The sequence below is a fragment of the Chrysochloris asiatica genome, unplaced genomic scaffold, assembly GCF_000296735.1.
Source record: "Chrysochloris asiatica unplaced genomic scaffold, ChrAsi1.0 scaffold00110, whole genome shotgun sequence".
Lineage (NCBI taxonomy): Eukaryota > Metazoa > Chordata > Mammalia > Afrosoricida > Chrysochloridae > Chrysochloris > Chrysochloris asiatica.
The window spans coordinates 9,236,701-9,264,290 of NW_006408628.1; the positions used below are offsets into that span (position 1 = coordinate 9,236,701).

A 27,590-nucleotide genomic window follows, 5' to 3' on the forward strand; every position below is an offset into this window, starting at 1 on the left:
TTGCTCAGGGCACAAACCCAGTATTCAAATAACCACAAGTGACAATGTGTCCTTACTGTTTCCTCCTATCCTCCAGCATGAGCTAACCCTTTGGGATACACTTGAAGGTCAATGTCTGAAAAAGAAATTGATAAGCACAATAAGGATTTTTGGAAGCCTCTTTGTTCACTTTTTGGTATGTGTGCTACAGAGGAAGGGTCTCCTTAGGTAGGTGAAAGTTAAAGTCCCAAAGTCCATTTATGGGCAATAAAAGATAATTGTCCAAGAACTAGGCAAGGAACCCTTTTCCTCTCAGGTGGGAGGGAAAGGGGTGTGGTTAGAGGGAGAGTAAACCTAGAAGTAAACCCAGAAAATAAAGCAACATTTTGGGGAGAGTTGGAATTTACTTTTGAAAAGTGAAAGATAGACTGAGATGACAAAGTCACCTGAGTTGGTCAGGAGATGCCATGGCCTGAGATGGGCAGGAGCAGAAGGAAGGACAGCCCCGGGGCTGCACCGGGTCGTGCCAGTACCATTATGTCTGGAGTTTTCTTGAGACTCAAAGAATGTGGGACTCAGTAAGTTTTCTACTAGTTTTGCCAGGATTCTCAAAATCCAAAACCTGTACTTTGGGCAGGACGGCGTTTATGCTGTTTGTAGTTACTATAATGAGTTCCTTTTTGTTTTCCCTCAGGTTTGTTGTTGTTGCTGTTAAGTACTGTCGAGTCAGTTCAAACCCATAGCAACGCCATATAGGGTTTCCGAGGAGCAGCTGGTGGGTTTGAACCGCCGACCTTGTGGTTCAAACTTTTTAAAAGGGTCATCCTGACTCTGCTGGATCTTCTCACTCAAGCTCATTGCCATCTAGTTGATTCTAACTCATAGATCCCAAGGCTGTACACCTTTACAGGAGCAGAAAGTTTCATCTTTCTCCCTTGGGGCAGCTGGTGGGTTTGAACTGCTAACTTTGTGGTTAGCAGTCCAGTGCATACCTTACAGTACCACTAGGGCTCCTTAGTTGGATTTTAGGAGCAAGGAAAAGGGATTTTTTGTTCATTCTTTGACTAAAAAGAAATGGGGATCCCTGGGATCAGAGTTTTGTGGTTGCCACAATTGTGAGAAGACCCTGTTGTTAGGTGCCATGGAGTCAGTACCAACTCATAGTGACACTATCCACAACAAAATGAAACACTGCCTGGCCTGGGCCAACCTTACAATCGTTGCTACGCTTGAGCCCATCACTGTCACCACTGTGCCAATCCATCAAACATGATCTTCTCCAGTGACTAGTCCCTTCTGATAATATGTCTGAAGTATGAGAGATGAAGTCAGGCCATCCTGGCTTCAAAGGAGCACTCTGGTTGTACTGCTTCCAAAACGAAAAGGAAGAAGGAAGGCACATGCTATGAGCCATGGTCCTTGTGCCTTTCCATCCCCAGGTCTTATCTGCTCAAATTGTGGTTGATTGTGGGCTTGGGATGATGAAATCTGATGGTTCTCCTATTGGCAGCAGTCTCATGGGTTCTGCTTTTGTGGAGCTTTTGTTACCCCTGGGAGCTCTGATGGTTAGTGACCTTGACTGACACATACAGGGAGGTGCACAGCACAGAAAGAGGCATGGCAAGGGGGGTGATTAAAGAGGAGAAGGAATAATCTGGGTTTGCTTTAGCTGTCCCTTTTCAGGAATCCAGAACCTGTGTAGTGGTTACACGTTGGGCTGCTACCCAAAAGGTTAGCAGTTCAAGTGTACCAGCCACTCAGCTGGAAAAAGATGAGGCTTTCTGCTCCTATGAATATTTACAGCCTCGAAAACCCTACATAATACAGGGTCATTATGAGTAGAAACTGACTCCACTGCACACCACCACCACCAGAACCAGTGAGAATAGTGGGTTGGGTCCTGGTGACCCTGTCCTCCAGTGACCCAAGAAGGACAACAGGATAAGGTGATGCTTGGTTCAAAGCTGTGAACAAATATATAAAGGTTTAATAGAGGGTATTCATAGCTAGGTATTCACCTGTACTGCAGACATATGTGGTGGAGCATATGTATGCAACAAAGATAAAGTTAGGGGGCAAAGTTATGAAAATGTCTTAGACATTTTAAAACACCTTGAGGGAATGAGTTGCTAGGTCTTGGTGCTCAGAATCATAGTCTGTAGGGATACTATGGTCCATTGGCATAACTTAGTCCACAAAGACAATGTTCTATATACTACTTTTGTAAACAGTGACCATCTAAGGAGCTCTGGTAGCGTAGTGGTTATGAATCAGGCTGCGAACCTTAAGGTCAGCAGTCTGAAACTACCAGCTGTTCCGCGGGAGAAAGATGAGACTTTCTGCTCCTGTAAAGATTTACAGCCTTGGGAACCCTGTAGAGGGTCGCTATGAGTTGGAACTGACTCCAAGGCATGTAACAACAACAACAAGGTGTAACTCAATTCCAACCCATAGCGACCATGTATAGGGTTTCCGAGGAGCAGCTGGTGAGCTTGAACTGCAGACCTTGCAGATCAAACAACTTTGCAGGGTCAGTGGTTCAAGCTCACCAGTTGCTCTTCGGAAACCTTATACAGGGTCACTATGAGTCAGAGCTGACTTGGTGGCACTTAATAACAAGAAGGTGTAGCTATTGGTCTCTTTTTCTCTTTGTGGAGAAAAGTGAGATGAAAATTGAAGACGTTTAGAATCAATCATTTCAGTGGACTTATGGCACACATGAACATCAGTCTCCACAGCCCTGAGACCAGAAGAACTAAATGGTGCCTAGCTACCACTACCAACTGTGCTGAAAGGGGTCACACTAGAAGGTCCTAGAAAATGTGGAACAAAACTCAAAATTACAAAACCGATCAGGCTTAGTGGACAGAAAGAGGCATGAGGAACCCAAGACTATGGCCCTCGGTCATTTTTTCAGGTCTGAACCACCCTTGTGGTTCAGTTTTCAGCCAAGGTAAATAGGTATATAGTGTGGACAACAACACCAGTAAGGTATGCTTACCATGGAATGGTCAGCCATTCAAGATTGAAAGGGTAATATTTACTTAAAGACAACATTGAGAAGGATGGAAAGATGTGTGGACTGGAAATAGGAAGCATAGGGAGGAAATGGGATAACTGTTGTTGCAGGGAGGGGATTGCAATCATTGAGATGAAACAAAGTGTGTGGTTTATTGAATGTAAAAGTGGTGATCTTGTCAGTAAACCTTCACTCAAAAAAACCTTCACACAAAACAAAAACAAGAGTGGAAAATGATTAGGGAACTGATGTGGGAGAAAGGGAGGACAAGGGAAGGGCAGACGGAAAAATTGAATTAGAAGACAATGGAATTTTCCCACAACCTTTTTATGGCCTCCTCACACACACAGATGCACATACAAATCCTTTTCTAGACTTCCCATTCCACCCCCAGGTATCATGGACTAAATAGAGAAGACTCTAGCCTAGAAAATCAGGCAGACCTGACTAATTCTGGTTTTGTGACCTTGGGCACATCACATGATCTTTCTGAACCTCAGTTTTCTTATCTTCTACCTAGGGATAATTATCAAAAGGTAGGTGTGAAGATCAAGTGAGCAAGCATGTGTATAGTTTGGTACTTGGCAGGCAATCAGCAAAGGTTAGTCACACACGCACACATGAAGGCCACTCCCTAACCAGGTTGTTGTTAAGTGCCATCTAGTCAATTCCAACCCACAGCGACCCTATGGGTTTCCAAGGGGCAGCTGGTGAGCTTGAACCAGCCACCTTGCAGGTCCCTGTAAATGAATCCCTCAACCTTCTGCTAGTGTTCCTTCCCACTGCCTCTGCTGCACACTGAAACTATGGGAAGGTTTTTTTTCACACACACCTTCTTTGTTTTCTTCAATACAGAGGCTGTCTTGCTGGTCTGGGATGAATAAAAGCAAAAGAAAACACTGGGGCGATATGCTGTCCAGCTGGCAAGTCAATCCATCTCCAGCATTTGGGACACACTCTCTTCACCTTCCTTCATCTTGACCTCATTTTGAGTGTTCATTTTGAAATCAGGTCTGCAATTATGTTGCAGACCCCCCTCCACACACACACACACACAGAAACTCCTGACCTCAGAGATGAGTGGAGCAAGTCTTTAAGTCCAGCCTGCTGAGGTAACGGTGTAGAATGAGTTCAGACTACAGCTAAGAGTACTGGGGTAGTTCAGGGCTGGACCTAGGAGCAAGCATGGGGTACTCTCTAAGCTGAGGCCTCATGGCCTCCTGCAGCTACAGGGAGTGGGATGGGGGAAGTACTGAGCGATCAGTGGCTACTCTGGTCTTAAAGTGCTGGCAAAGGATTGGAGGTAGACTATCATCTGACAAAAGAATTCAAGGAAAGATTCTATCTTCCCTGGGACCTCCCATAGCATTTTCTAAGTGTCCTGTGCCAGCCTAGCCTTCATAGATAACTTTTCCTCTCTAATCATTGTCTCTACAACAAGGCAGAATGATCCACAAGTCAGCAGTAGAAGTATAGAGGGAAATAGGATTGGGATTTTGTCTCATAGGACTCAAGTTCAAGTAGTAGTGATTTGTTATGGATTGAATATGTCATCCAGAAAATATGTATTGAAGTCCTAACCTCCTGCAATTGTTAATGTGACCTTGTTTGGAAGTAGGGTCTCTTGGCATGTTAACATGAGGTCATATGAAATAGAATGGGTTCTAATCCCATTTAAGTGGTGTCTTATGAGAGGGGAGACCAGACACAGAGACACATAGGGGGCAGATATCATATGAAGATATATCTGCAAGTCAAGGAATGTTCAGGATTTTCAGGAACCACCAGAAGCTAGGAGAGAGATCTGGAACAGTTCCTCTCTCAGAGTCCTCAGAAGGAGTCAACGTGACAGATACCCTGATTTGGACTTTAGCCTCCAGAACTGCATGACAATAAAGTTCTGTTCTTATAACCACCTGGCTTGGTGTATTTTGTTATGACAATCCTAGGAAACTAAGACATGTTTCTAGCATTTACTTGCTCAGCAACTTGAATCAAATTCTTAAATCTCCCAGAAATGTCACTTTCCTTATCTGTAAAATGGGAAAAACAGGAGTGGCTGATGGGTTTCAATCACCGACCTTTAAGTTAGCAGTCTAGTGTTTTAATTAGCAGTACGGTATCCAAAATATTGAATTAATGAGGTATGGGCACTGACCGATAAAAATGGATATTAGCTGGTCTTAGAGCCAACAAGTTCTGGTGTGTTACTGCAGGTTGAACAGTGGACTTCAAGATCGGCTTCAATCACAAAGTCAGTGGTTCAAGTTCACCAGATGCTCCTCAGAAACTCTATACAGGGTCGCTATGAGTCAGAACTAACTCAATGGCACTTAGCAACAACAAACAATAAAGCCACAAAAAATCCTGGAAGTCCCTACTTTCAGACATTAACCCTTTAGTTGTTGGATCCTGAGGAAGCCAGTGCAGGGGGAGGAGAAGGAAGAAAGCAGGGAGAAAGGGATTGAGAGAGCAGCCATAGCAGTAGAGGGATTAGTCAATGACTGTTTACCAAAGTATTTCCAGGTTTTAATACCCAGTGAAGGAGCTCTGGTAGCATAGTGGTTACGAATCGTGCTGCAAACCTTAAGGTCAGCAGTTCAAAACTACCAGCCGCTCCATGGGAGAAAGATGAAGCGTTCTGTTCCTGTAAAGATTTACAGCCTCGGAAACCCTGTGCAGGGTCACTATGAGTCAGAATTGACTCCACGGTACTTAACAACAACAACATAGCTATACTGGATGTACTGGTTAGAAGTCAGACCTGAGGGCAAATCCATTGCTCCCTGGTTACCATATACATGTTTATTTATTTCACACTAGAACTTAAATTCTCTAGCCCTCTTAACTTCTCCTCACTGGTGGAGGAGCTGGCATCACATTTAACTGATCATTTCTTTCTAGTCTGTACAGTAGTGCTTCTCTGTGCTAGTTCTCAGCTCTCTTTCCTAGATCATCTTCTGTGGGTTCTCCAACACCTAACCTGTGATCAGCACCATGGACAGCTCACACAGACTGGTCTATCCTAGGCTTCACCCTTTTCTCCAACCTTCTGTGTTCTTTCCTGACCCACTCAGACCAGAGTATGAACTAAATTAGATTGTTAATGATTGAATTCTGCCCCCCCCCAAATATGTGGTATAAATCCTACTATAAATGATGTGGCACACTAGGATGACAGGCAATGGACTGCTAACTGACTAAAAGGTCAGTCATTCAAACACACCAGCCACTCTGGAAACTCTATGTTGTTCTTGTTAAGTGCCATAGAGTTGGTTCCAACCCTGTATAGGGTTTATAAGGAGTGTCTGGTGAGTTTTGAACCTCCAACCTTGTGGTTCAAACAGACCTATGGGTCAGTGCTTTATTCCACAGTGCCATACCAGGACTTGGAAACCATATAGAGGTTTGAGTTGGAACCAACTCAAGGGCAAAAACAACATATCTGTACAGAATTCAGCATATCCTCCTTCAGATATTGATCCATTCTGGTGACAAATGCCAGCAGGATCAACCACAGTTGATCAATATCAGCGGAGCTTCCAGACTAAGAAACTAGGAAAAACAGCCTGGTGATCTATTTCTGAAAATTAGCCAGTGGAAACCTTAAGGATCACAACAGAACATTGTTGCAATCTTTTGCTTTGGTCTCGCATACAGTTGCTGACAGATAGGTGCCGAATTTCTTTATCTGTAAAGTAGGAATTAAGACCACCCTCATTCCACAGGCTGTTATGATTTTAAAAGATAATGTAAATAGAACACCTAGCACGTTTAGCCCATACATTGTTGTTGCTATTAAGTGCCTTTGAGTTGGTTTTGCTCATAGCAATCCTATGAACAACAGCACAAAACACTGCCCAGTCCTGCACCATCCTCACAACCATTGAAAGCCATTGCTTTGAGCCCACTGTTGCAGTCACTGTTTCATTCCTTCTTGTTGAGGGTCTTTCTCATTTTCACTGACCTTCTATTTTACCAAGTATGATGCTCTTCTCCAGGGACTAGTCCCTCCTGATAACATGTCCAAAGTACATGAGACAAAGTCTTTTATTATTGTGAATTGAATGAGTGAAGGTTTATGGGGGTAATCATCAGTTTTACATTCAGCAAATCATTGTAATAATTACAATCACCTCCATGCACTCTCAGCCAACAGTATTTGCCTCTATTACCTTTTTCTTTTTGATGTACACCTACCACACTGAAAATATATATTCTATTAAATATCCAAAGGGCACATTTTGCAAGCCAGTCTCCTGCCCACATGAATACTGGCTTTCTTGGTCCATGGGCCCATAGTCCTCTGCTACTCTGTCTCTCTATGCCATCGCCTCTACCACCATCTCTGTTGTCATTGCTTCTCTGGTTAGGATCCCTCACTCCTCTCATGCTCTTCCTTCTTGATGGTCCTAGGATCCTCTGTTACTGAAATGACAGATTAACTGCTCTTTTACATTTATAGCTGTGACAATCACTATTTGACATAATAACAATTATTCACAATTGAATCATAAAATCCTATCCCCTCATCACTAGACCCATCTAAACATGAGGAGAACTATTCAGTAGGGTTTCTGTCTTACTCCTCTCATTTTAAGCACCCTCATGAAAGCTTGTAAGGTAGCCAGTTTGGACCGTTATAGTCCTCAGGTTTGGATAGCCAGAGACTAAGTTGCCTGTCCCTACTAACCAAGTGTACTGAGGAGGCATGCTTGATCCTTGATATGAAGAATCATTCCCTATTCGGTTGGAATTTTGGGCAGTTTCATCCATAAGCAAAGGTCCAGTTGATCAAGTTGTAGCAATTTATGCTTGCTCCCTGTATCATACTTCTTTATCTTCAGCTGGTCGAATTCTAATTGGCAAGCCATCCAAGCTAGGTCAAATGGGTACTATCTGCAAGTTTGGGAGTTCTTGCACACCTCCCCCTCCTTCAGATCAGATGGATGCTTCATTCTGAACTCTAGCCCCCCAATGATTAGGTCAGTGTTCTTGGGCTTGAGAGTTCATCTCCCTGAACTTCAAACCAATCAGCCCACAGGGAAGATGCTTTAACACTTCAAAATGACGTTTTTGCAGAGTGTCAATGGTGTGGACAGAGATGTATGTATGTCTTTGTCATGCAAGATCACAAGGTCCTTAGATAGCAGTTCTTTGCATGTAATCCGAAGTTTAGACTTCAGCTCTTCAGTGAGCATCTCACTGTAACAAGCACTATTGATTGTTGAACCTTTTTCCTGATAGTGTTCCAATATTGGTCCTTGAGAATCCCAGAAAACTGTAATGATCAATTTTCCATCTGATAGTTGACTTCTGAACTTTTTTTGGCTGGCGCTTGAGGATGTTTCCATCCCATACTCTGCTGTTTACTCTCAGGCTCAAAGTGATGAATCTATGTCTTGTCACCAGTAACGATTTTTTTAAAGAAACTTTTACTTTCCTTCAAGTATCAATACAAATTTTGTTTGCAGATGTCCAAATATTTCTGTTTATGCTCTTCTGTGAGTTTGTTCAGTACCCATCTTACACAAACTTTTCAAAACCCAAGTCTGTCATGGATTATTTCATAGCCATAGCCATTGCTGATTTGCAAATGATGTGCCACATAACCCACTGCCACACATCTATTCGACAGAATCATGTCATGTACATGCTCAATGTTGTCATCAGCCATGGACATGGATGGGTGATGTATATAACCAGAGTGAGGATAAAGGCTTACTCTTGTATATTCAATATTTTTTGTCAACACCATAATTCAAAGCAATCCATTCTTCTTTGGTCTTCTTTATTCATTGTCCATCTTTAACATACATGTAAGGTGATTGAAAATACCATGGCTTGGGTTAGGCACACCTTAGTCCTTGAAGTCTTTGCTTTTTAACACTTTAAGAGGTCTTTTGCAGCAGATTTATCCATTATAATAGGTCATTAGATTTCTTGAGTGCTTCTTACATGGACATTAATTTTGGATCCAAGTTAAAGGAAATCCTTGACAACTTCAATATTTTACTTATGATTCAGTTGTGAAGATTTTTGTTTTCTTTATGTTGAGGTGTAATCCATGCTGGAGGCTGTAGTCTTTAATCTTCATCAATAGATTCAAGTTCTCTTGGCTTTCAGTAAGGATCTTCTGCATATCACAGGTTGTTAATGAGTCTTCCTCCAATCCAAATGCTACATTCTTCTTCATATAGTCCAGCTTTTCAGATTATTTGCCCAGCATACAGAGTGAATGAGTATATTGAAGGAATACAACACACATCTTTCCTGATTTTTAAACCATTCCTTTTTTTGTTTGGCATGATTGTCTCTTGGTCTATGTATATGTTCCTCATGGACACAATTAAGTGTCCTGAAAATCCCATTTTTCACAATGTTATCCATAACTTGTTATGATCCACATAGTCAAATGCTTCTGCACAGTCAATGAAACATTCTGTACAGTCAATGAAAGATGAAATATCTTTCTGGTTCTTTCAATCAAGATCCATCTGACACAAGTGATAACCCTCATTCCACGGTGTTCTCTTCTGAATCCAGTTTGAATTTCTGGCAATTACCTGTTGATGTACTACTGCATCTGTTTTTTAATTATCTTCTGCTAATTTTTACTTGTGTATGATATTAATGATACTATTTAGTAATTTTCACATGGTGTTGAGCACTTTTCTTTAGGATGGGCACAAATATGGATCTCTTCTAGTCAGTTGAGCAGGTAGCTGTCTTCCAAATTCTTGGCAAGTGAGTGCTTTTAATGTTGCATCCATTTCTTGAAACATATCAGTTGGTATTCTTTCAGTTCCTGGAGGCTTGTTTTTTGCCAATACTTTCAGTACCGCTTGGACTTCTTCCTTCAATACCATCAGTCTTGACCATATGCTACCTCCTGAAATGGTTGACTGTCAACAAATCTTTTTGGTACAGTGCCTGTATGTATTTCTTCCATCTTCCCTTTATACTTCCTTCATCATTCAATATCTACTCCCATAGAATCCTTCAATATTTCAATCTGAAGCTTGTATTTATTCTTTGGTACTTGCAGCTTGAGAAATGCTTAGTGTGCTCTTCCATGTTGGTTTTCTAACTCCAGGTCTTTGCACATGTCATTATAATATTTAACTTTGTCTTCTTGATCTGCCCTTTGAAATCTTATATTCAACTCTTTCACTTCATCATGTCTTTCAGTCACTTTAGCTTCTCTACCTTCAAGAGCAAGTTTCAGAGTCTCTTATAACATCCATTTTGACGTTTTGTTTCTTTTTCATGACCTTTTGCTTTCTTTATGTGTAATGTTCTTGATGCCATCCCACAACTCATCTGGTCAATACATGCAATCTATGTTTGAGATGGTCTCCAAATTCAGGTGGAATATACTTACGGTTGTACTTTGGCTCTTGTGAATTTGTTATAATTTTCTTCAGCTTCAATTTGAACTTGCATATGAGAAATTGATGGTCTGTTTCTCAGTTCAGCCCCTGGACTTGTTCTACTCATGACATTGAGCTTCTCCATCACCTTTTCCCACAGATGTAAGTCAGTTTGATCCTGAGTATTCCACCTAATGAGGCCCAAGTGTACAGTCGCTGTTTACTTTGTTGGAAAAAAAGGTAAAAGCAGGTAGCTGTTATATTTTCTAATCACCAGTAATGATGAATTGAATAAGTCATTGGTCTTTCAAAATTCTATCATGCCATCTCCAGCATAGTCTCTGTCATCAAGGTCATATTTTCTAATCACCAGTAATGGTGAATGCATCTTAATTGCATGTTTGGTTAATTTCAGGCCCTGATTGCGGAAGAAAAGACCAGGTAAGTCAATTTCCATTATAGAGTCTTCGTTTGTTTATCTCTGACATAGAGATAGTAATGCTCCAGCTTGCTTCCCCATGTGAATTAGAGAGGACTTAAACAGAATGCAAGGATTTAAATCAGCTGGGGAGGACCTAGCATGCGTGCGAAGCTGAAAGGTGTGGCTTAGGAAGGTGGGGTTGCTATGGGGCCCAAACGGGTCTTATCAGAGCCCTCCACAACTGGGCCCCTGGAACAAAGACGCTTTGAGAGCAGGGCTGGGCGCGGGCCTTTGAGCCGAGTCCCAGGTGGTGCAGCTGCCCAAGGTGCAGAAGGCAGAAGGTGGAGTAGTCAAACTCTGCCAGAGAGTTTGGCGGGGGCACCCCCAAGGTGGGGAACAGGGTCTGTACTCCTCCTCGGGTTCTCGATTCCTTGTGTCTGACCATTTTGGGGACGCATCTGGCCTGGGCACCTCCTACAAGACCCTCAGCTCCACCCCTCCCTAGGGGCACAGGGTCTGCCTCCTACCCCGCCCCCTTTCACAGTCTTTTCATCCTGGCGCTGTAGCTCTTGCCACACTGATTCCCAGTCATTGAAGTGACCCGGCATTTCTCCACCTGCGCGTTTGCACACGCTCCGTCCACATACCCTTTACCCAAGTCACTCACGCCCCTGAAGGCACCTCCAGGAAGACCCTTGTCATTGTATCATGCCCCTAGAGGGCGGTTCTGTCCTCCCTCCTGTATTACACTGTACTGAGACACCACGGTAAAGTCGGCTGAGCCAGGCAAAAGCCCAGAACCCGCAGAATTTGCAGAATCATCAGAGCTGATGTTTACGGTTATATAGGTTGTGCACTGTATATGGTGCTGGTCTCTAGCCTGCCTGTACTTAAGGCCTGAGCAAGAAATTTTGCTAGTTGGATCTCCCTGAGGAGAACATTTTTGCTATATTTCAATGGAAAGAGGTCTATTTCTGGTTCCCACACGATGGGGGTGGGGGGAGGGGGCGTATGTCCTAACTGCAGGCTGAACTGCCTAAAGAAGTGTTGAGTTCGTTTTTACCCCTCCCACTCACTAAAGGATAAGAGATGATGTGGTTGGGGGGAGGGGGGAGGGAGAGGTTATGGCATAGGCTTTCAAGAGCCAAACCTAGTACTGATGGGTCTTTATAAACAAGAGGGAGAAGGCTGTAGGGATAGCTTACAGAGGTGCACCTGGCACAGTGGCCCCCTTGGATAAAGGACAATTGGCTGAGATGGTCTGTAAGCCTCATGGACAGGAGCTTCCCTCGCTTTGTCTCTGGAACCTCCACCTTCCAGGGGTTGCTATCTCTGGTTCTCCCTGCAGATTGTGGACTTAGGTCTTTGCCTTATTGAAGATGTTATTCTGAGTCTCCTCCCCATGTGTAGTGGGGTGGGGATGGGAGTGGCAGGCAGAGAGAGAAAAAGCCTGAAAGGACTTTTGAACCCAGGTGGACCAGCCTTGGGAAAAGAGGCAAGAGGATGTTTGTGTTGGAAAACCCAGGACATTAACCTTACAAATGCAGGCACAAGTGCAGAGAATGGCCAAGGTCAAGAGTGCTGAAATGATGGTTGGATCTTGTGCCTTTTCTTTTCTCTCACTGCTCATTCAACCTAGCTTCAAATCAAGTCGTGGTCATACTACTGCCTAAATGGCTATGATCCATCACCATCCTGACTCCACTGCCACTTCCCCAATCCAGGTCACCAACTTGTCTTACCCCAATGAACTCCCTGCCCTCACTGCTGCCTCTTATACCCTGTCCTCCAGACTGTAGCCATGAGCCTTCTGAGACAATCTGGTAGTGAGACGTCTCTGCTTCAAACCCTCCAAGGTCAAGGCATTCCCTAGGTCCTCAGGATAAAGTCCAAATATTTAGAGTGAAGGCTCTGTTTTGTCTAACTCCTGCCCACCTCTCTACCACAGCCCCTGGAGAGATTTACAATGTTAAGGTGGCGGTGGTTTCCAGTGCCCCAATCTTACTCAATCCTCCAAATATGTGCGTTTGCTGTGCTCCTAGCCTGAGTCCTGACTTCCACATACCTACCAGGCCAGCTCCTCTTTGCCTGAATTGTAGCACCCTCACTCATAGTTATCAATTTCTCCGTGGATCTCTTACAGCCCCTTTGAGTATGTCAGTCACAACATTTGTCACATAGTGTGGACATCTCTGGATCCCCATACTTCTCTCTACATACCTAGAAGTTGATTGAGGTCTAGACTTCCTCTTTCCCACTTCAGCTCAGTGCCTGACACAGAGGGGTGCCCAGTAAGCATGAACTGAGCAGTTACTATAGATCACACTGTGAATGAAGCAGCTTTGGGGGCTGGAGCTTGGTTGGAATCAAAAGGAAAGATAACACTGGGCTGGGGCAGTATACTTGACCTTCCTCTGTGCCTGGAGAGTGTCAGAAACCAGGGAGTGAGTGGTTCTGGTGGGATTGGTGGGAACCATCACACTGCAGGGAAGGTAGGTACGATGATTTTCCAGTTGTCTCTCTCCTTGACTCCCCACTCTCATTCCCTCCCCTCTAAGGTCTGGTCCCAGCACCCCCAGAAAAGCTGCAAGTCCCCAGCCTGAGGTTGGTCTTTTGAGGGTCTGGCTGGATTGAAATTATAAAAGACATTTTGTTGAATCATTTCAGTCTTCTCTGTCTGAAAAAGGAATGTGTACTGTGTAGCTCCAGGGATGGAAGATCTAGGGATGCCAAATAGCTCTATGTCTGTAGGACAGAGTGTGCTTAACCCATTAGGAGAGGCAAGAAATACCCCCATGGCAGGAGAGGTGCTATCGAACTCTCCTTCTCACTTACTCTTTCTCTCTCACTGTCTATCTTTCTCTGTCTTTCCCTTGCTTTCCCTTTCTACTCACTCTGCCTCAGATCCACAATCCCAACAGCCATCCACTTCCTGCACCTACTCTCACTAATAACTGCTGCTATCATTTGAGCTCCCTGGTGAAATTGTCTACAGCGAGGGGATGTAGACATGAATGAACAGGACTATCTTGACCATGACTTGTGTTTCTCGCTGTACCTAGACTTCTAGTTCTTTCAAGTCTGGTCAGTAAGTCTGACCTGAATTTCTGAGAGTGTGCTACAGTGAAGACCCAGGTTTATCAAAGTAGAAGCCTTGTGGCAAAAAATAAAAGACCCAGAAGCAGACTGCATGGGTTCCAATCCTGCTTCTGTCATTTAACCTCCCTGTGCTTTTGTATTCTCATCTAGAAAAGGGTAATATGAAGTGCATACCACATGGAGTTGTTATGAACATTAAATGAGTTGTTATTAGGGGTCATCCAGTTGATACCGACCCATACGACCCTATGCACAATAGAACAAAACACTGTCTGGTCCTGAGCCAACCTCACAATTGTTACTACATTTGAACCCGTTGCTACTGTCACTATGCAAATCCATCTCATTGGGGGGTTTCCTCTTTTTCTCTTACCCTCAATTTTACCAAATATGATATCCTTCTCCAATGACTGGTCCCTCCTGACAATATGACCAACTGGCTGTACTTCTTCTAGCACAGCTTGGTTTGTTCTTTCGGCAATCCATGGTACTTTTAATATTCTCCTCCAACACCATAGCTCAAATGCACCAACTCTTCTGTGGGCTTCTTTATTCACTGTCCAATGTTCACATGCATATGGGGTTATTAAAAATACCATGGATTGGCACCGGTTCACTTTAGTTCTGAAACTGACATCTTTGTTCTTGAACATTTTAAAGAGGTCTTGTGCAGTAGATTTGCTTAATGCAATATGTTGTTTGATTTCTTGGCTGCTACTATCATTGCTGATGTCCGATGGATCTTGGCTGAAAGCAGAGAATATCAGAAAGAGGTTTACTTGTGCTTTATTGACTACGCAAAGACTTTCAGTTGTATAGCTCATGACAAGCTATGGACAACATTGCGAAAGTATGAATATTCAGAACACTTAATTGTGTTCATGAGGAATCTGTACCTGCACCAAGAGGCAGTTATTCGAACAGAACATGGGAACACTGAATGGTTTAAAATTAAGAAAGGTGTGCGACAGGGTTGTATTCTTTCACCATACTGATTCAACCTGTATGCTGAGTAAATAATCCAAGAAACTGGGTTATATGAAGAAAAACGTGGCATCAGGATTGGAGGAAGACTCATTAACAACCTGCGATATGCAGATGATACAACCTTGCTTACTGAAAGTGAGAAGGACTTAAAACATTTACTGATGAAGATCAGAGCACAGCCTTCGGTATGGATTACATCTCAATGTAAAGAAAACGAAAATCCTCACCGCTGGACCAATAAACAACATTCTTATCAATGGATAAATGATTGAAGTTGCCAAGGAATTCATTCTTTTTGGATCAGCTATCAAATCTCATGGAAGCAGCAGTCAAGAGATCAAACGATGTATTGCATTAGGCAAATCTGCTGCACAAGACCTTTTTAAAGTATTGAAGAGCAAAGCTGTCAGCTTGAGAGCAAGGCGGCCAAGCAGCAGACACAGAGATGCAGCTCTTTGTGAAGACCCTGACAGGCAAGACCATCACTCTTGAGGTGGAACCCAGTGACAGCATTGAGAATGTCAATGCCAAATTCCAAGACAAGGAGGGTATCACCCCCTGACCAGCAGCATCTGATTTTTGTGAGCAAACAGCTGGAGGATGGCCGCACTCTCTCAGACTACAACATCCAGAAAGAGTCCACCCTGCACCTGGTGCTGTATCTGCGCGGTGGCATCATCAAGCCTTCCCTGTGCCAGCTCGCCCAGAAGTACAACTATGACAAGATGATCTGCAGCAGGTGCTATGATCACCTCCACCCCTGTGCTGTGAACTGCCGCAAGAAGTGCGGCCACACCAACAACCTGCACCCCAAGAAGAAGGTCAAATAAGGACCCCTCTCTGCTGGCTTCCCTGCCTCCTGCTAGTGGGGTTCTTCTGAGCCCTGTGGCCCTGGGCCCTCAATAAAATTTCACTTTCATCGAACCGAAAAAAAAGAAAAAAATGATGTCAGCTTGAGGACTAAGGTGTGCCTGATGCAAGCCATGGTATTTTCAGTAACCTCATATGCATGCAAAAGTTGGACAGTGAATAAGGAAGACTGCAGAAGAATTGATGCCTTTGAGTTATGATGTTGGAGGAGAATATTGAAAGTGCCATGGGCTGCCAAAAGAACCAACAGATCTGTATTAGAAGAAGTGCCAAACTTCGTCTCTCATACTTCAGACATATTGTCAGGAGGGACCAGTCCCTGGAGAAGAATACCGTGTTTGGTAAGGTGTAGGGTCAGAGACAAAGAGGAAGACCCCCAATAAGATGGATTGGCCAAGTGGCAACATTGATGGTCTCCAGCATGCAACAGTAGTCAGGTTGGTCCAGGATCAGGCAGTGTTTCATTCTGCTGTGCATAATGTCGCTATGACTCTGTACCAACTCGATGGCATCTAATAACAACAACAATATTTAAAGGTATCTGCCTCTTCTTTTTCTAGTCTATCTTAGTTTGGATGCGCTATTGAAACCTGTCCACCACAGATGGCCCTGCTGGTATTAAAATACTTGTGGCATACCTTCCAACCTCACAGCAACATAGAAGCCACCAGAGTATGACAAAGTGATAGATGAGTGGTGAGGCATTTGAAATACCAGTGGCATAAGTTCCAATATCATACAATAAACAAACCACTATGGTGCTGTAGGAGTCCTGGTATGGCGCTGTGGGTAAATGTGCTGGACTGCAAAGTCAGTTTGAACCACAAGGTCACGGGTTCAGGCTCACCAGCTGCTCCTTGGAAGCCCTATACAGGGTGGCTATGGGTCAGAACCAACTCGATGGCACTTAACAACAACAACATGGTGCTGTAGGAGTGTCATGGTGTGACACTGTGGGCTAATGTGCTAGACTGTTAAGTCAACTTGAACTGCAAGGTCAGCAGTTCAAGCTCACCAGCTGCTCCTCATAAACCCTATACAGGTTCACTATGGGTCAGAACTGACTCAATGGCACTTAACAACAATAGTGTTGTGGGATAAGCACTGGACTGTAAGGTTGGTTTGAACCACAAGGTCGTGACTCACCAGTCACTCCTCAGAAAACCTTATACAGGGCCACTATGAGTCAGAGCCGACTCGACGGCACTTAACAATAGTATAAAAAACTGACAGATAGATACCAATTCCAAGAACCAACCAAACTCACTGCCATCCAGTCAATTCCAATTCATAGCCACCCTATACGACAGAGTAGAACTGCCCCATAGAGTTTCCAAGGCTGTAAATCTTTATAGAATTCGATCTCCACATATTTTTCCCAGGGAGTGGCTGATGGGTTCAAACCACTAACCATTCAGTTAACAGCTGAGTGCTTGAACTGTTGTGCCACAGCTCTGAGGCATTGGTTGTCGTAATGGTGGCCATGTGCCATCAAGTCAGTTCCGACTCATAGCAACCCAGTACAGGCTGAGGCTATAAATCTTTACAGAAGCAGAAATCCTCATCTTTTCTCTGTGGAGCTGCTGGTAGCACTGATCAGTGCCCATTGAACGTGAACTGTTTTCATGATGAGGTCATTTTCCCCAGGTGACACAGAGACTTCAGATAATGCCACTTCCTCTGGTGTTTTCCTCATGGAAGTAGGATGGGGCTAAGGGTCTGTCACCACTTCCATTCCTAACCCAGTAATCTTTTTAAGGGGATGTGACATGTTCATAAATGCTTTAACAACTGGCTCTCGAGTGCGAGAGAGATCTCTAATTTGTAGCATTTGCCACTTTCCATTATGTAAACACTTCCAACAATATGAGCCAACTGGCTCACAAAATGACTGAAATTTTAACAACTGCCTCTTGCAAGCTGGTGTGAGCTATTTCTAGCACACCACTGATTCTAGGAACTGCAGCAGACCTGTAGGGAGCACAGAAAAACCTGCCTTGGGGTAAAGAAGCTGAGAAGATGAGAAGAAAGAGATCATGGTGTCTTGGCAATGAACTGAGCCTTCTCTAGACTAAGCAGTATTTCTCTTAGTGAGGTTCGTGGATCATCTGCAATATCTGAGGTGTTTGCGCATATAAATTTCTGAGTCTCATTCAGGATCTGTTGTTGTTGTTGTTAGGTGCTGTTGAGTCAATTCTGACTCATAGTGACCCTATGCACAACAGAACAAAACACTGCCAAGTCCTGCGCCATTCTCACAATTGCTGTTACGCTTGAGTCCATTGCTACCGCCACTGTGCCAATCCATCTTGTTGGGGGTCTTCCTCTTTTATTTACTCTTTTCTCTGTATCTAGCAAAGCAGAACTCGGGGCATGGGGCCAAGGGATCACTTTGAAACTACCTGCTCACATGCTTCTGAGAACTGCTAGATTAGGAGCTCCTGACTTGGTCAAGAAGTTAGAATGGGCCACAGACAAATGTGAATTCTATACAATCTTATCATAATGAACACCATTACCTACAATGAAGAATAGGAAACCCAGGCCTGAGGCTTTACTGGGCAGAGTGGGTAGGTTCCAGGTGATTCAAGTGACTGTGGATTCACCACTGCCATTACCTCTCCAGTCTAACCATTTGTAGAGCAAACTCTGAGGTGTGACAGCATGCCAGGCACTCACTCGATACAGCTCTCTGTTGGGACTTTACAGAGCTTCTGGGTGAGAAAGAGCCTGAGGAGAGGGTGGGTGCTCTGGAGGATTTGTCCTTGGGGGAAGGTGAGCTTGGTCACTGAGGAGGGGAACAAACCCCTGACAAAGCCACCATGATGCCAACCTATCTGTGTATTGGTCCCAGTCAGTGTCTTAGACTCTATGGTTCTAACAACTTAAATAATTTTATTACAAAAGGAAGAAAAGACCAAAACATCCCCCAAGTTCTCCCATGGGCTTCCTCCTCCGCGCCAATAAATAAGGGGGGAGGAGACTGACCGGAGGAGGGGATGGGGATCATGGTTCAGCAGAAAAGGGTGCTCAGCCTGGACAGGAAGAACATTCAATCCCCTCTCCTTGGCCCCTGGCACTGTGGTCCCGTTGGCTGGAACCCAGAACTCTGTCCACTGACAGCAACAGTCTCTAGATGTGTCCCCAGGAGTGTGGCCAGACAGGAAGGACATTCTTCAGGATTGCCAGGCTGGCTGTCCCATGTGTGGCCTTCTTGGTTCTGGGCAGCATTGAGTTCAGCCAGCTATCCTTACTGGTTCCCAGGGAATCTAGCAGCATTAACTGAGGTGCAAGCCCACTTACGGGGGCCTAAGATTGATGGAATGCCCCCCCCCCCCCGTTAGGAAAGGAGGGCATGAAAACTCATAGTGAGGGCTGGCTGGGTTGGCACCCAATGTGCCTACCTTACAACCTCTATGATAGAAGAACAGACCCACCCACCCTCAGTCCAGCTTGCAGCTCTTTCACCAGCCAAGATAGGGCTGGAGGACACTGGCATTGCCCCATCAAGTCTCAATGACGCATCGGGAGCTAGTGCTTCCCCACCAGTCCCCTCTAAGGCCAGCACCCTCTTGGGAGGTGGTCTTCGGACCTAGTATGGCAGTTCCAGGAGGGCAGTGGTGAGATCCTTTCAGCTCCCAGCCCCAGACACACCCAGTGGGTGGAAGCTGCCCTCTTCCAGCAAGAGTCGCCCCAGGCGGTAGAGCAGCTGGGGGTACCAGTGCACACCCTCACTCAGGGTCCGGCTGCCCCACGCCAAGCTGTGAAACAGTCGCAGGGGCCAAAAGGCCAACTGAGCCAGGTGGTGGTTATTTACAGCTGCAAAGCAGGAGGCCACCACATCCTCCACCACCAATGTCCCATGCCTCGTGAGTGGGGCATAGGCCCCAAGGGCCATGTGTGTAGAGACAGCTACCACTCGGGCAGGCTGCAGACCTGGCAGCCCAGCTACCAGCACATACTGGCCAGGCCGCACTTGACTGGCAAAGGTGGCCCGGAAGTGGGCCGCAGGTTTTGTGTGATTGTTGGCAATGAAGAGCAGGTGGGCAGGTGTGACCAACAGTCGGCGTGGGGGGTCCTGAGTCTCGATGACCTGGAAAGTTCTCAGCTGCTCTGGCTCACGGTCCAGGAAAATGAGCACGTCACTGAAGGTGGGGCTCCCATCCTCCCCCATGGCCAACACTCGGTCTCCTGGCCTCACAGCTGACAAGGCCACCTGTGCTCCGCTCTCTAGGCGCACTTGGGCTCCAGCAGGAAAGCAGCCACCTGTCTTGGCTGCGGCAGAGTGCTCTGTGGGAAAAAGGGACACGAAGGTATTACTGTTGTGGAGCCCAGATTCCCATGCCCCCATGGCCAGCCCAAACTCCACTTGCTCCCCACACCATACCTGAGGCCCTGAACCTAACCACTTCCCATGAAAGCTTGATACCCTCAACGAAGCCCCAATGCAACCTTCTGCTTTCCTTCTCTCCTAATCCTTTGCCACTAAGAGGAGTGTGTTAGGGTGCCAAGACCCAGTGAGTTAGAGGAAAAGAGGCCTCCTGGGAGCCAGGTGAAGCCCCCATCTGCTCATATTCTGATCATGTTGGGACATACAGCCAACGCCAGATGGTGGGCAGAGTCAGGCAGTGGTCAACTATGACTTGGGACAGGGAAGGCAGTAGCCTCGTGGATGAGGAGGTGACTTAGTTTCTCTGGGAGTCCAGATGCCCCATATTTCTCACCTCTTGCTCAGACACTCCCCCCAAATTGCCTTCTCAGACTGACACCCTGATTTCTGTGATTCTACATGGAAGTCAGAGGAAGACCAATCAGTGGGGCACAGAATGATTTACAGGAAGTGTTGCGTGAATGAATGGTCAGTGGCCTGGACACACACAACCACAATCTTCAGTCAACACGTTTGTATGGGGACAGGCCACAGTGGCATCAACTGCTGAAAGGGAGATCAGTGTTTGGGGGCAGGAGTAATGAGTGGAAGTGGCCATTCTGAGAGCTGGTACAAGGTCAGTGTGGCAGATGAAGGGCTGATATAACTTGAAGCAAATAAACTTGGTGAGGAACATGCTTAGGGCAAAGGTCAGAGGTAGCTTCAGATCATGTGGGACCACCACTGGATGCCCAGGGCAGCTGACGAGTACCAGAAAGTAGGCCTGGTTCCATGTGCCAGGGCTGTATGTGCGATTACTACATGGGGTCAGTATGCGGAGTGAGCCCACAAGCCAGGCAAGGCCAAGCTAGGAGTCAAGTAGGATCCATGGGACACAACCATGACTGGATTCAATGCAGGTGACCAAGACATTGACGAGACTTAATGGGAGGACGCCAAAGGAGGGGCCCCAGCTCCAGCCAATTCTAATCAACAAGGCGGCCAATCTGGGAAAGTCCACTTTATTGAGTCCACTCTGTTTGTTCTGGCCCCAAAGTGTCCAGCTTCGGGGCCCTGGAGGAGCAGCTGGGGACGCCTGCGCCCCTGGAAGGAGTGCACATAGCGCCCTAAAAGGCCTGACCTGAGCTGGGCTGGGGTCTGAACCTCTGGGACTCCTAGGCTCCTGGTGAGGCATGCTAGACTCTGGCCCACCCTGGACCCCACTGGGGTGGGGAGGTGTCTCTGCAGCCTGGCTTCCTCCATGTGTGCAGCTTGCTCTGTCTTGCACCTTCTGTGGCAGGCCAGGTCAGCAACAAAGATTCAGGGACAGGGCCCTGTCTCCCTAGGCTCCTGCCTTGTCACTACCAGGCCTGGGATGAGCAGGCTGTCAGGAGAAGCGGAGCATCCCTGAGGTCCTCTTCCCTGTGGTCCCTGCCTCCACGCCACGCCCAGCCTCTTCACCTTCCGGATCCCAGCAGGCCCTGCTCCGCCAGCCCACGCCCTGCGGCCCCGGCCCCGGCCCCGGGCCCAGCCCCCTGGCGTCGGCTCACCGGACTTGACGGAACAATGCACGTGGGCCTTGGACTCGTAATACACCCAGTCAAAGCCGGCCTCCACAGCCAAGCGTGCCAGCAGTCCGTACTTATTGCGGTCGCGATCAGACGTGGTAATGTCCACTGCGCGGCCCTCATAGTGCAGCGACTCCTCCGAGTGGTGGCCGTCCTCGTCCCAGCCCTCTGTCACTCGCAGTTTCACTCCCGGCCACTGATTCATCACGGAAATGGCCAACGAGTTCAGACGGTCCTTGCAGCGCTGCAAGAGGAAAGCGCGCGGAGTGAAGAAGAGGAATCAATTGGGGTGCGGGCGCAGCCTTGCTAGGGTTTCTCCCACCGCACCAGGTGGGCTTGGAAAACCGGAAAGGTTTTCTAAGATCCGAGTCGCCCCGGTGGTCTAGACCGCATGGTGGCGCCACATCTGTAGGGCGCGTCGTGTCACCACCCTGTGGGCTCCCTTCTAGAACAGGAGGAGTTCCCCTTCCCTTGTGTGCGCTCTCTCTCCTGCTCCGGGTACCGGTCCCTTCAGAGGCGAAGCTACAACTTTCGAGCGCCCCACACTTCGGCTTCGCCTAGGTACCAGGGCCCGCACACTGCCCTGAGGAAGGGGGTTGTTTTAGAGCCGACAGCCCGCGGCTGGCCTGCTAGGCGTGCAAGGCCCCAGTTGCCCAGTAGGTGTCACCGTAGCCTCAGGGCTGAGGCCGGGGGACCCCGGGTCCCGGAGGCGCGGCAGGTGCAGAGTGCTCCAGCTGCGCCAAGGATGCGTTTAGCGGGGTATCTCGGGTCATCCTGGATCTTTTGGGAGCCACAGAAAATCATGCTGGACCTTCTTGTGATTCCCAACCGGTCGACTCCCGGGCACACTAGTCAATCAAAGGGAGCTAGTGAAGGAAGGGTTTAGTGCCTGGCCAGCCCGGTAGGTGCAACACCGAACGTCTCTCGCCGCAAGGGGCGCGCGCGCGAGATTGACAAGCTCCGCGCCCTCGGCACCTCTGAGCTGGCGCGCCACCCATATATGAAAAGGGACCCGAGAAACCGAGTCCGTGAATTAAGGAGCTGACCCCACGCTGTCTCACTTGGAATGGGGGTAGAGCTGCACCCTGGGAGAAGGGTGGGAGGGGCCATCTGTCCTAGCCGCTTCCCCGCGTGCCTGGGGCCAGATGAGCAAGCGACCCTGGGGGATGTGGGGGGAGGGCGGAGAGGAGAAGGGAGTAGCTCAGGAGCAAGACCTGGGCCTGCGGGGAAAAGGGGGTCCTTCCATGAGTCAGTGTCTGAGATGTGTCCTGCTGACAAGTGGAGGCAGCCAGTCTTGGTCTACCCCTAACCCGCGGAGCCGGGGCCCCACAGACCCTTGGACTCGACGTCTCAGAAGCCAATAAAGTCTACAACCCAAGTCCCACCCAGTCCTCCCCTGGGCACAGCCTGACTAGGGCGCTCCCTTCTGGGGAAGGAGTTCATCGTGTTCCTTCCTGCTTCTCGACCCCAGGTCGTTAGCCCCCTACCTATGTCCGCCCAGAGGGCCCCAGCTCCCAGCCCCTCTCTCCTTCCCCCACCTCCCTGGGTCCAGAGCTGGGGCGCGCGCTGTCAATGATTGCCCAGATGGCCCGGATCCTTATCTGCATTCCTCGGCGCCTAGCCCGGCCCGGCCACCAGCCAACCTTCGGCCCCGACACTGGCCGGCCAGCCCAGGCGCCAGGGCGCATGCTGAGGACCGGGGTCTAGCTGCTGTTTCTAAAGGACCTAGAAAGCCACCGTCCCTCATAGGGAAGCCCTGGAAGACCCCAGAAGAAAGGGATGTAGGTCTCCTCCCCTCCAGACCTGGATGCGGAGGGAACTTTGTGTAACCATTTCTCAGCTCGAACGTCGGTCCTATTCCGAGAACGCAAGGACTAGATTCTGCCCTGTTACCTGCCTCTCCCGGTATCCCAAGCCCCTCTCTTCCAATGTTTCCGTCCCCGCTGCCAAGTCCAGGGGTCTCCCAAGTTCGGTCCCAGGGCCTAAAGGGCCCAGCACTCCACCGTTCAACGGCAGCCGCACCACTCAGACACGTGGGCTGGTGGGGTTCTTCCCTCTCCCACCTCCGCCTCCCAGATCAATTGTTCCCCGCGGCGATTTCACCCCAGACCTAACAGACACAACTCTGACCCGCTCCCTGTGCTCCTGGAGGGAACAGCGCAGAGAATCACAAACGCGCGGCAGCCTGGCGTGGGGTTTCTGAGCCCCGAACGTCGTCGTCTCACCGGGCCGAGCGGCTTCGAAATGGAAGGGGAGCATTTTCGCGAAGGGGTAGGCCGTGAGGGACAGCGTGGGTCCCAGAGGCGAGAAGGAGCAGGTCGAGATCCCTCAGGGTGCCGCCTCTCACCGGAGCTGATAACACGCCGGAGGCTGAGCGAACGCCGCTAACCTGCCGGGCTGCGGGACTTGGCGGCGAACGCCTCTTTTTGCAGACTCCGGTCGGCTTGGGGACGCGAACACCCCGATAGAAGACCCCTAGCCTGTCCATCTCTGACAAGAGGCAGTCAGGCTTAGCGAGAGGGGCAAGTGCCAGGAGGCAGGTCAGGCAGTCGAGAAAAGGTGCCAGGGGGCGGGTAGGGCCGGGCAGGTGGCGGTGCTTCGGCAGCGGCGCGCTGGGAGGCGGGTCGCGCTCACCTGGGTCATGAGGCGGTCGGCGCCCGTGTTTTCCTCGTCCTTAAAGATGATGTCGGGGTTGTAGTTGGGGGTGAGCTCCTTGAAGCGCTCCGAGCTGCGCGCGATCTTGCCTTCATAACGCCCGCTGGCGCCCAGGGTCTTCTCGGGCACGTTGGGGCTGAACTGCTTGTAGGCGAGCGGCACGAGCTTGCGCGGCGGCCGCCGGCGGCTACCCACCACCCGGCCCGGCCCGCAGCCGCCGGCCGCCGGCACCAGCAGCAGCAGCAGGAGCAAACAGAACCGCAGGCGGGGCCAGAGTCGGGCGGGAGACATGACCAGGGAGCCTGGCGAGCGGCCGGCCAGGGCGCCCGACAAGCTGATGGGTGGGCGGGTCGATAGGCGCGCTGCCGGGCTCAGGCGACGGAGTGGCTCTGGGGGGCTCCAGGCGGGGGCGCCATGGGCTACGCAGCGCGGCGCAGGGCCGGTGGGACTCAGATGCGGGGCGGGGGCCCAGGGCCCAGGCTGGTGGCGGCGCGCTGTCCCCCTCGGCGCCTCGACTCTGAGCTGCCCGACTCGCCGGCCGCCAATAAATAGGCCGGCCCGTTTGTTTTGGCAACGCGGCGGCGGCGGGGGGCGGCGGGCGGCGGGGCTGCGGGCCGCCGGACTGGGTTGGGCTGGCCGGCCGGCAGGCTGGTGGGCCCCGCGGTTAGCGTCCCGGCCCGGCGGTCAGGCGGCTTGGGCGGAGCGGGAGCTGCTGCCGTCTGCGGCGCGGCCCGGAGCCGAGTGAGAGGGGAAATGGAAGAGATCCGGGCTCGGGCCCCGAGCAGACCGCACCCTACCCATGTCCCTGCCTCCTGTGCGCTCGCAGCGAACCTGCAGCTAGGGCAGCTCAGCCTCCTCCCCCTCGGGCGGGCGGCCCCGGCACTAGCCAGCCCTCGCCCGGCTCACTCCTCGGCCGCGAGTCCGCCAGCCTGTTGCCCTCTGCGCCCCCTGTGCTGCCTAGCTTTGCCCTCCCCGCCCGGACGCGCCCCACCCCGCCCTGGCCTCGCCTCCGGGCTCCCCGCGGCTCCGGGGTGCCCCGCCAGGCGCAAACCTCTCGAACAGGAGCTGCCACCCCCACGGAGACCGCAACCCACGGCGCGGCCGGACGCGAGGGGCGGGGGGCTGTGGCCAGACCGCATAGCCGCCTACGGTGTCCCCTGCGGGGACGCAAACCCAAAGGCTGGAGGCTGCTCAGAACCTGGGGCCCCACCCTGACCCAAGCGACGTTCCCTCTCGGCTTGCTGGAGCAGGGTTCTCTAGTACGGGGTCGCGGTTACTCGGCTCAATGATGTGAAGCTGGGGGTGGGGTGTCCAGACTATCAAGAGTCCAAGGAGGGAGTTTTAAGTTGGGAACACGGTTAAAACAGGCAAGATGAAGGTGCAAAGAGACCGATTAGAGTGAAGAAAAGAGCACCTAAATTAGTCACGATAGAATGCCAGAGGAAACCCGACGGCAGAGATTGCAGCAGCACTTGCTATGAAAGCATTAGTTGTTATGTGCTGTCTAGTGGGTTCAGACCTACAGCGACCCGGTATAGGGTTTCCGATGAGCGGCTGGTGAGCTTGAACTGCCGACCTTGCGATACACAACGACTTTGCAGTCCAGCGCATTAACTCACAACGCCACACCAGGGCTCCTATGAAACATAAAACAATTCAAAGTCACAGACATCTAGAAACTGCTAAATCATTACTCTCCTGTTCTACTCTACAAATTAAAAATGTCAAAAGATATGTAGGGGCAGGTACTGAAATGACCATTTGTTGTTAAGTGCCAACAAATCGATTCAGTCTTATAGCTTTCGAGGATCCTCTGATGAGTTTGAACTACCAACCTGTGGTTAGCAGTCCAGAGTTTATCCTACAGCGGACTCCGAAAGGACCATGGGTGTATTTTAACGTGACTACTCGGAACAGTCGCTGGAGAAGGATGTCATGCTGGGTCAGAGAAAAAGAGGAAGACCCCCAACGAGATGGATTGGCCAGGTGGCATCATTGATGGCATCAAGTGTGGCAGCGGTAGTGAGGTTGGCCCAGGATCAGACATTGTTTCATTCTGCTGTGCATGGGGTCGCTATGAGTCGGTTGCAACTCGATGTCACCTGACAACAACAACTTGAGAAAAGCTGGGTATATTGAGATTCAATATACAAAAGCAAGAGATAACAAGTGTGGAGTTTGTTTAAACAACAAATTATGATTTGATTGCCATATTTTCTACAAATCCAATAAAGATAGAAATAAAAAGGTGAGGCTTTAAATTTTTGCATTATTCCAATAATACTAATACAATAGCTACCATTTTCTTGGGAGCACTATGGCTCTGTAGGATAAGTACTGGACTGCGAATTACAAAGTCAGCGGTTCAAGCCCACTACCCACTCGGTGGGAGAAAGACGAAGATTCTGCCCCTGCAAAGATGCCTTGGAAACTCTATACAGGATCATTGTGATTGGAACCGGCCGGAAGGCACTTGGTTTGGTGCTGCAGGATAATGCACTAGACCACAAGGTCAGTTTGAGCCATAAGGTGGGCAGTTCAAAGCCACTAACGGCTCCTTGGAAACCCTATACAACTGCCTATGGAGTCCAGGTGTGGTACTTTAGACTAAGCACTGCACTGCTAACCCTAAGGATGAAGATTGAAACTCACCAGCCTCTCCTTGGTAACCCTATGCTGAGTAGGTATGCGTAGGAACCAACGCAGGGCACTTAAAACGAAAAATAACATGTGCCTGACACATTTGTTGTTGTTGTTAAGTACCTTCCAGTTGGTTCTGAGGACATCGAGAAGTGAGTGAGTTTAAATTGCCAACCTTGTGGTTCAAGCCTATCCTACAATGCCACACCAGGTTGTTGTTGTTGTTAGGTGCCATTGAGTTGGTACCGATTCATACTGATTCATAGCGAATGAGTTGGTACTGAGTCATAGCACAACAGAACGAAACACTGCCTGATCCTGGGCCAACCTCACTACTGTTTCCACGCTTGGTCCATCCATGCTGTCACTGGCCAATTCATCTCATTGGGGGTCTTCCTCTTTTTCTCTGACCCTCCACCCTACCAAACATGATATCCTTCTCCAGTGACTGGTCCCTTCTGACAATATGTCCAAAGTATGACAGACGAAGTTTGGCCATCCTGGCCTCCAAGGAGCACTCTGGCTGCACTTCTTCCAACACAGATCTATTGGTCCTTTTGGCTTCCGGTGGCACTTTCAATGTTCTCCTCCAACACCATAACTCAAAGGC

At 48.7% G+C, this 27,590-nt stretch overlaps 1 protein-coding gene and 1 pseudogene across 1 annotated transcript; one reads left to right on the forward strand and one right to left on the reverse strand.

Annotated features, from left to right (window-relative positions):
• The first annotated feature begins 15,302 nt into the window (after window positions 1-15,302).
• On the forward strand, window positions 15,303-15,708 carry LOC102836480 (annotated as a pseudogene).
• A 3,613-nt stretch (window positions 15,709-19,321) lies between these two features.
• IHH (indian hedgehog) lies at window positions 19,322-24,673 on the reverse strand. The gene is made up of 3 exons (XM_006867821.1): window positions 24,320-24,673; window positions 21,668-21,929; window positions 19,322-20,038 (listed from the first exon to the last, which is right to left on the reverse strand). Exons 1-3 carry the CDS (start codon window positions 24,629-24,631, stop codon window positions 19,380-19,382), a joined length of 1,233 nt encoding a protein of 410 aa, XP_006867883.1. The 5' UTR covers window positions 24,632-24,673; the 3' UTR covers window positions 19,322-19,379.
• Window positions 24,674-27,590: the final 2,917 nt, after the last annotated feature.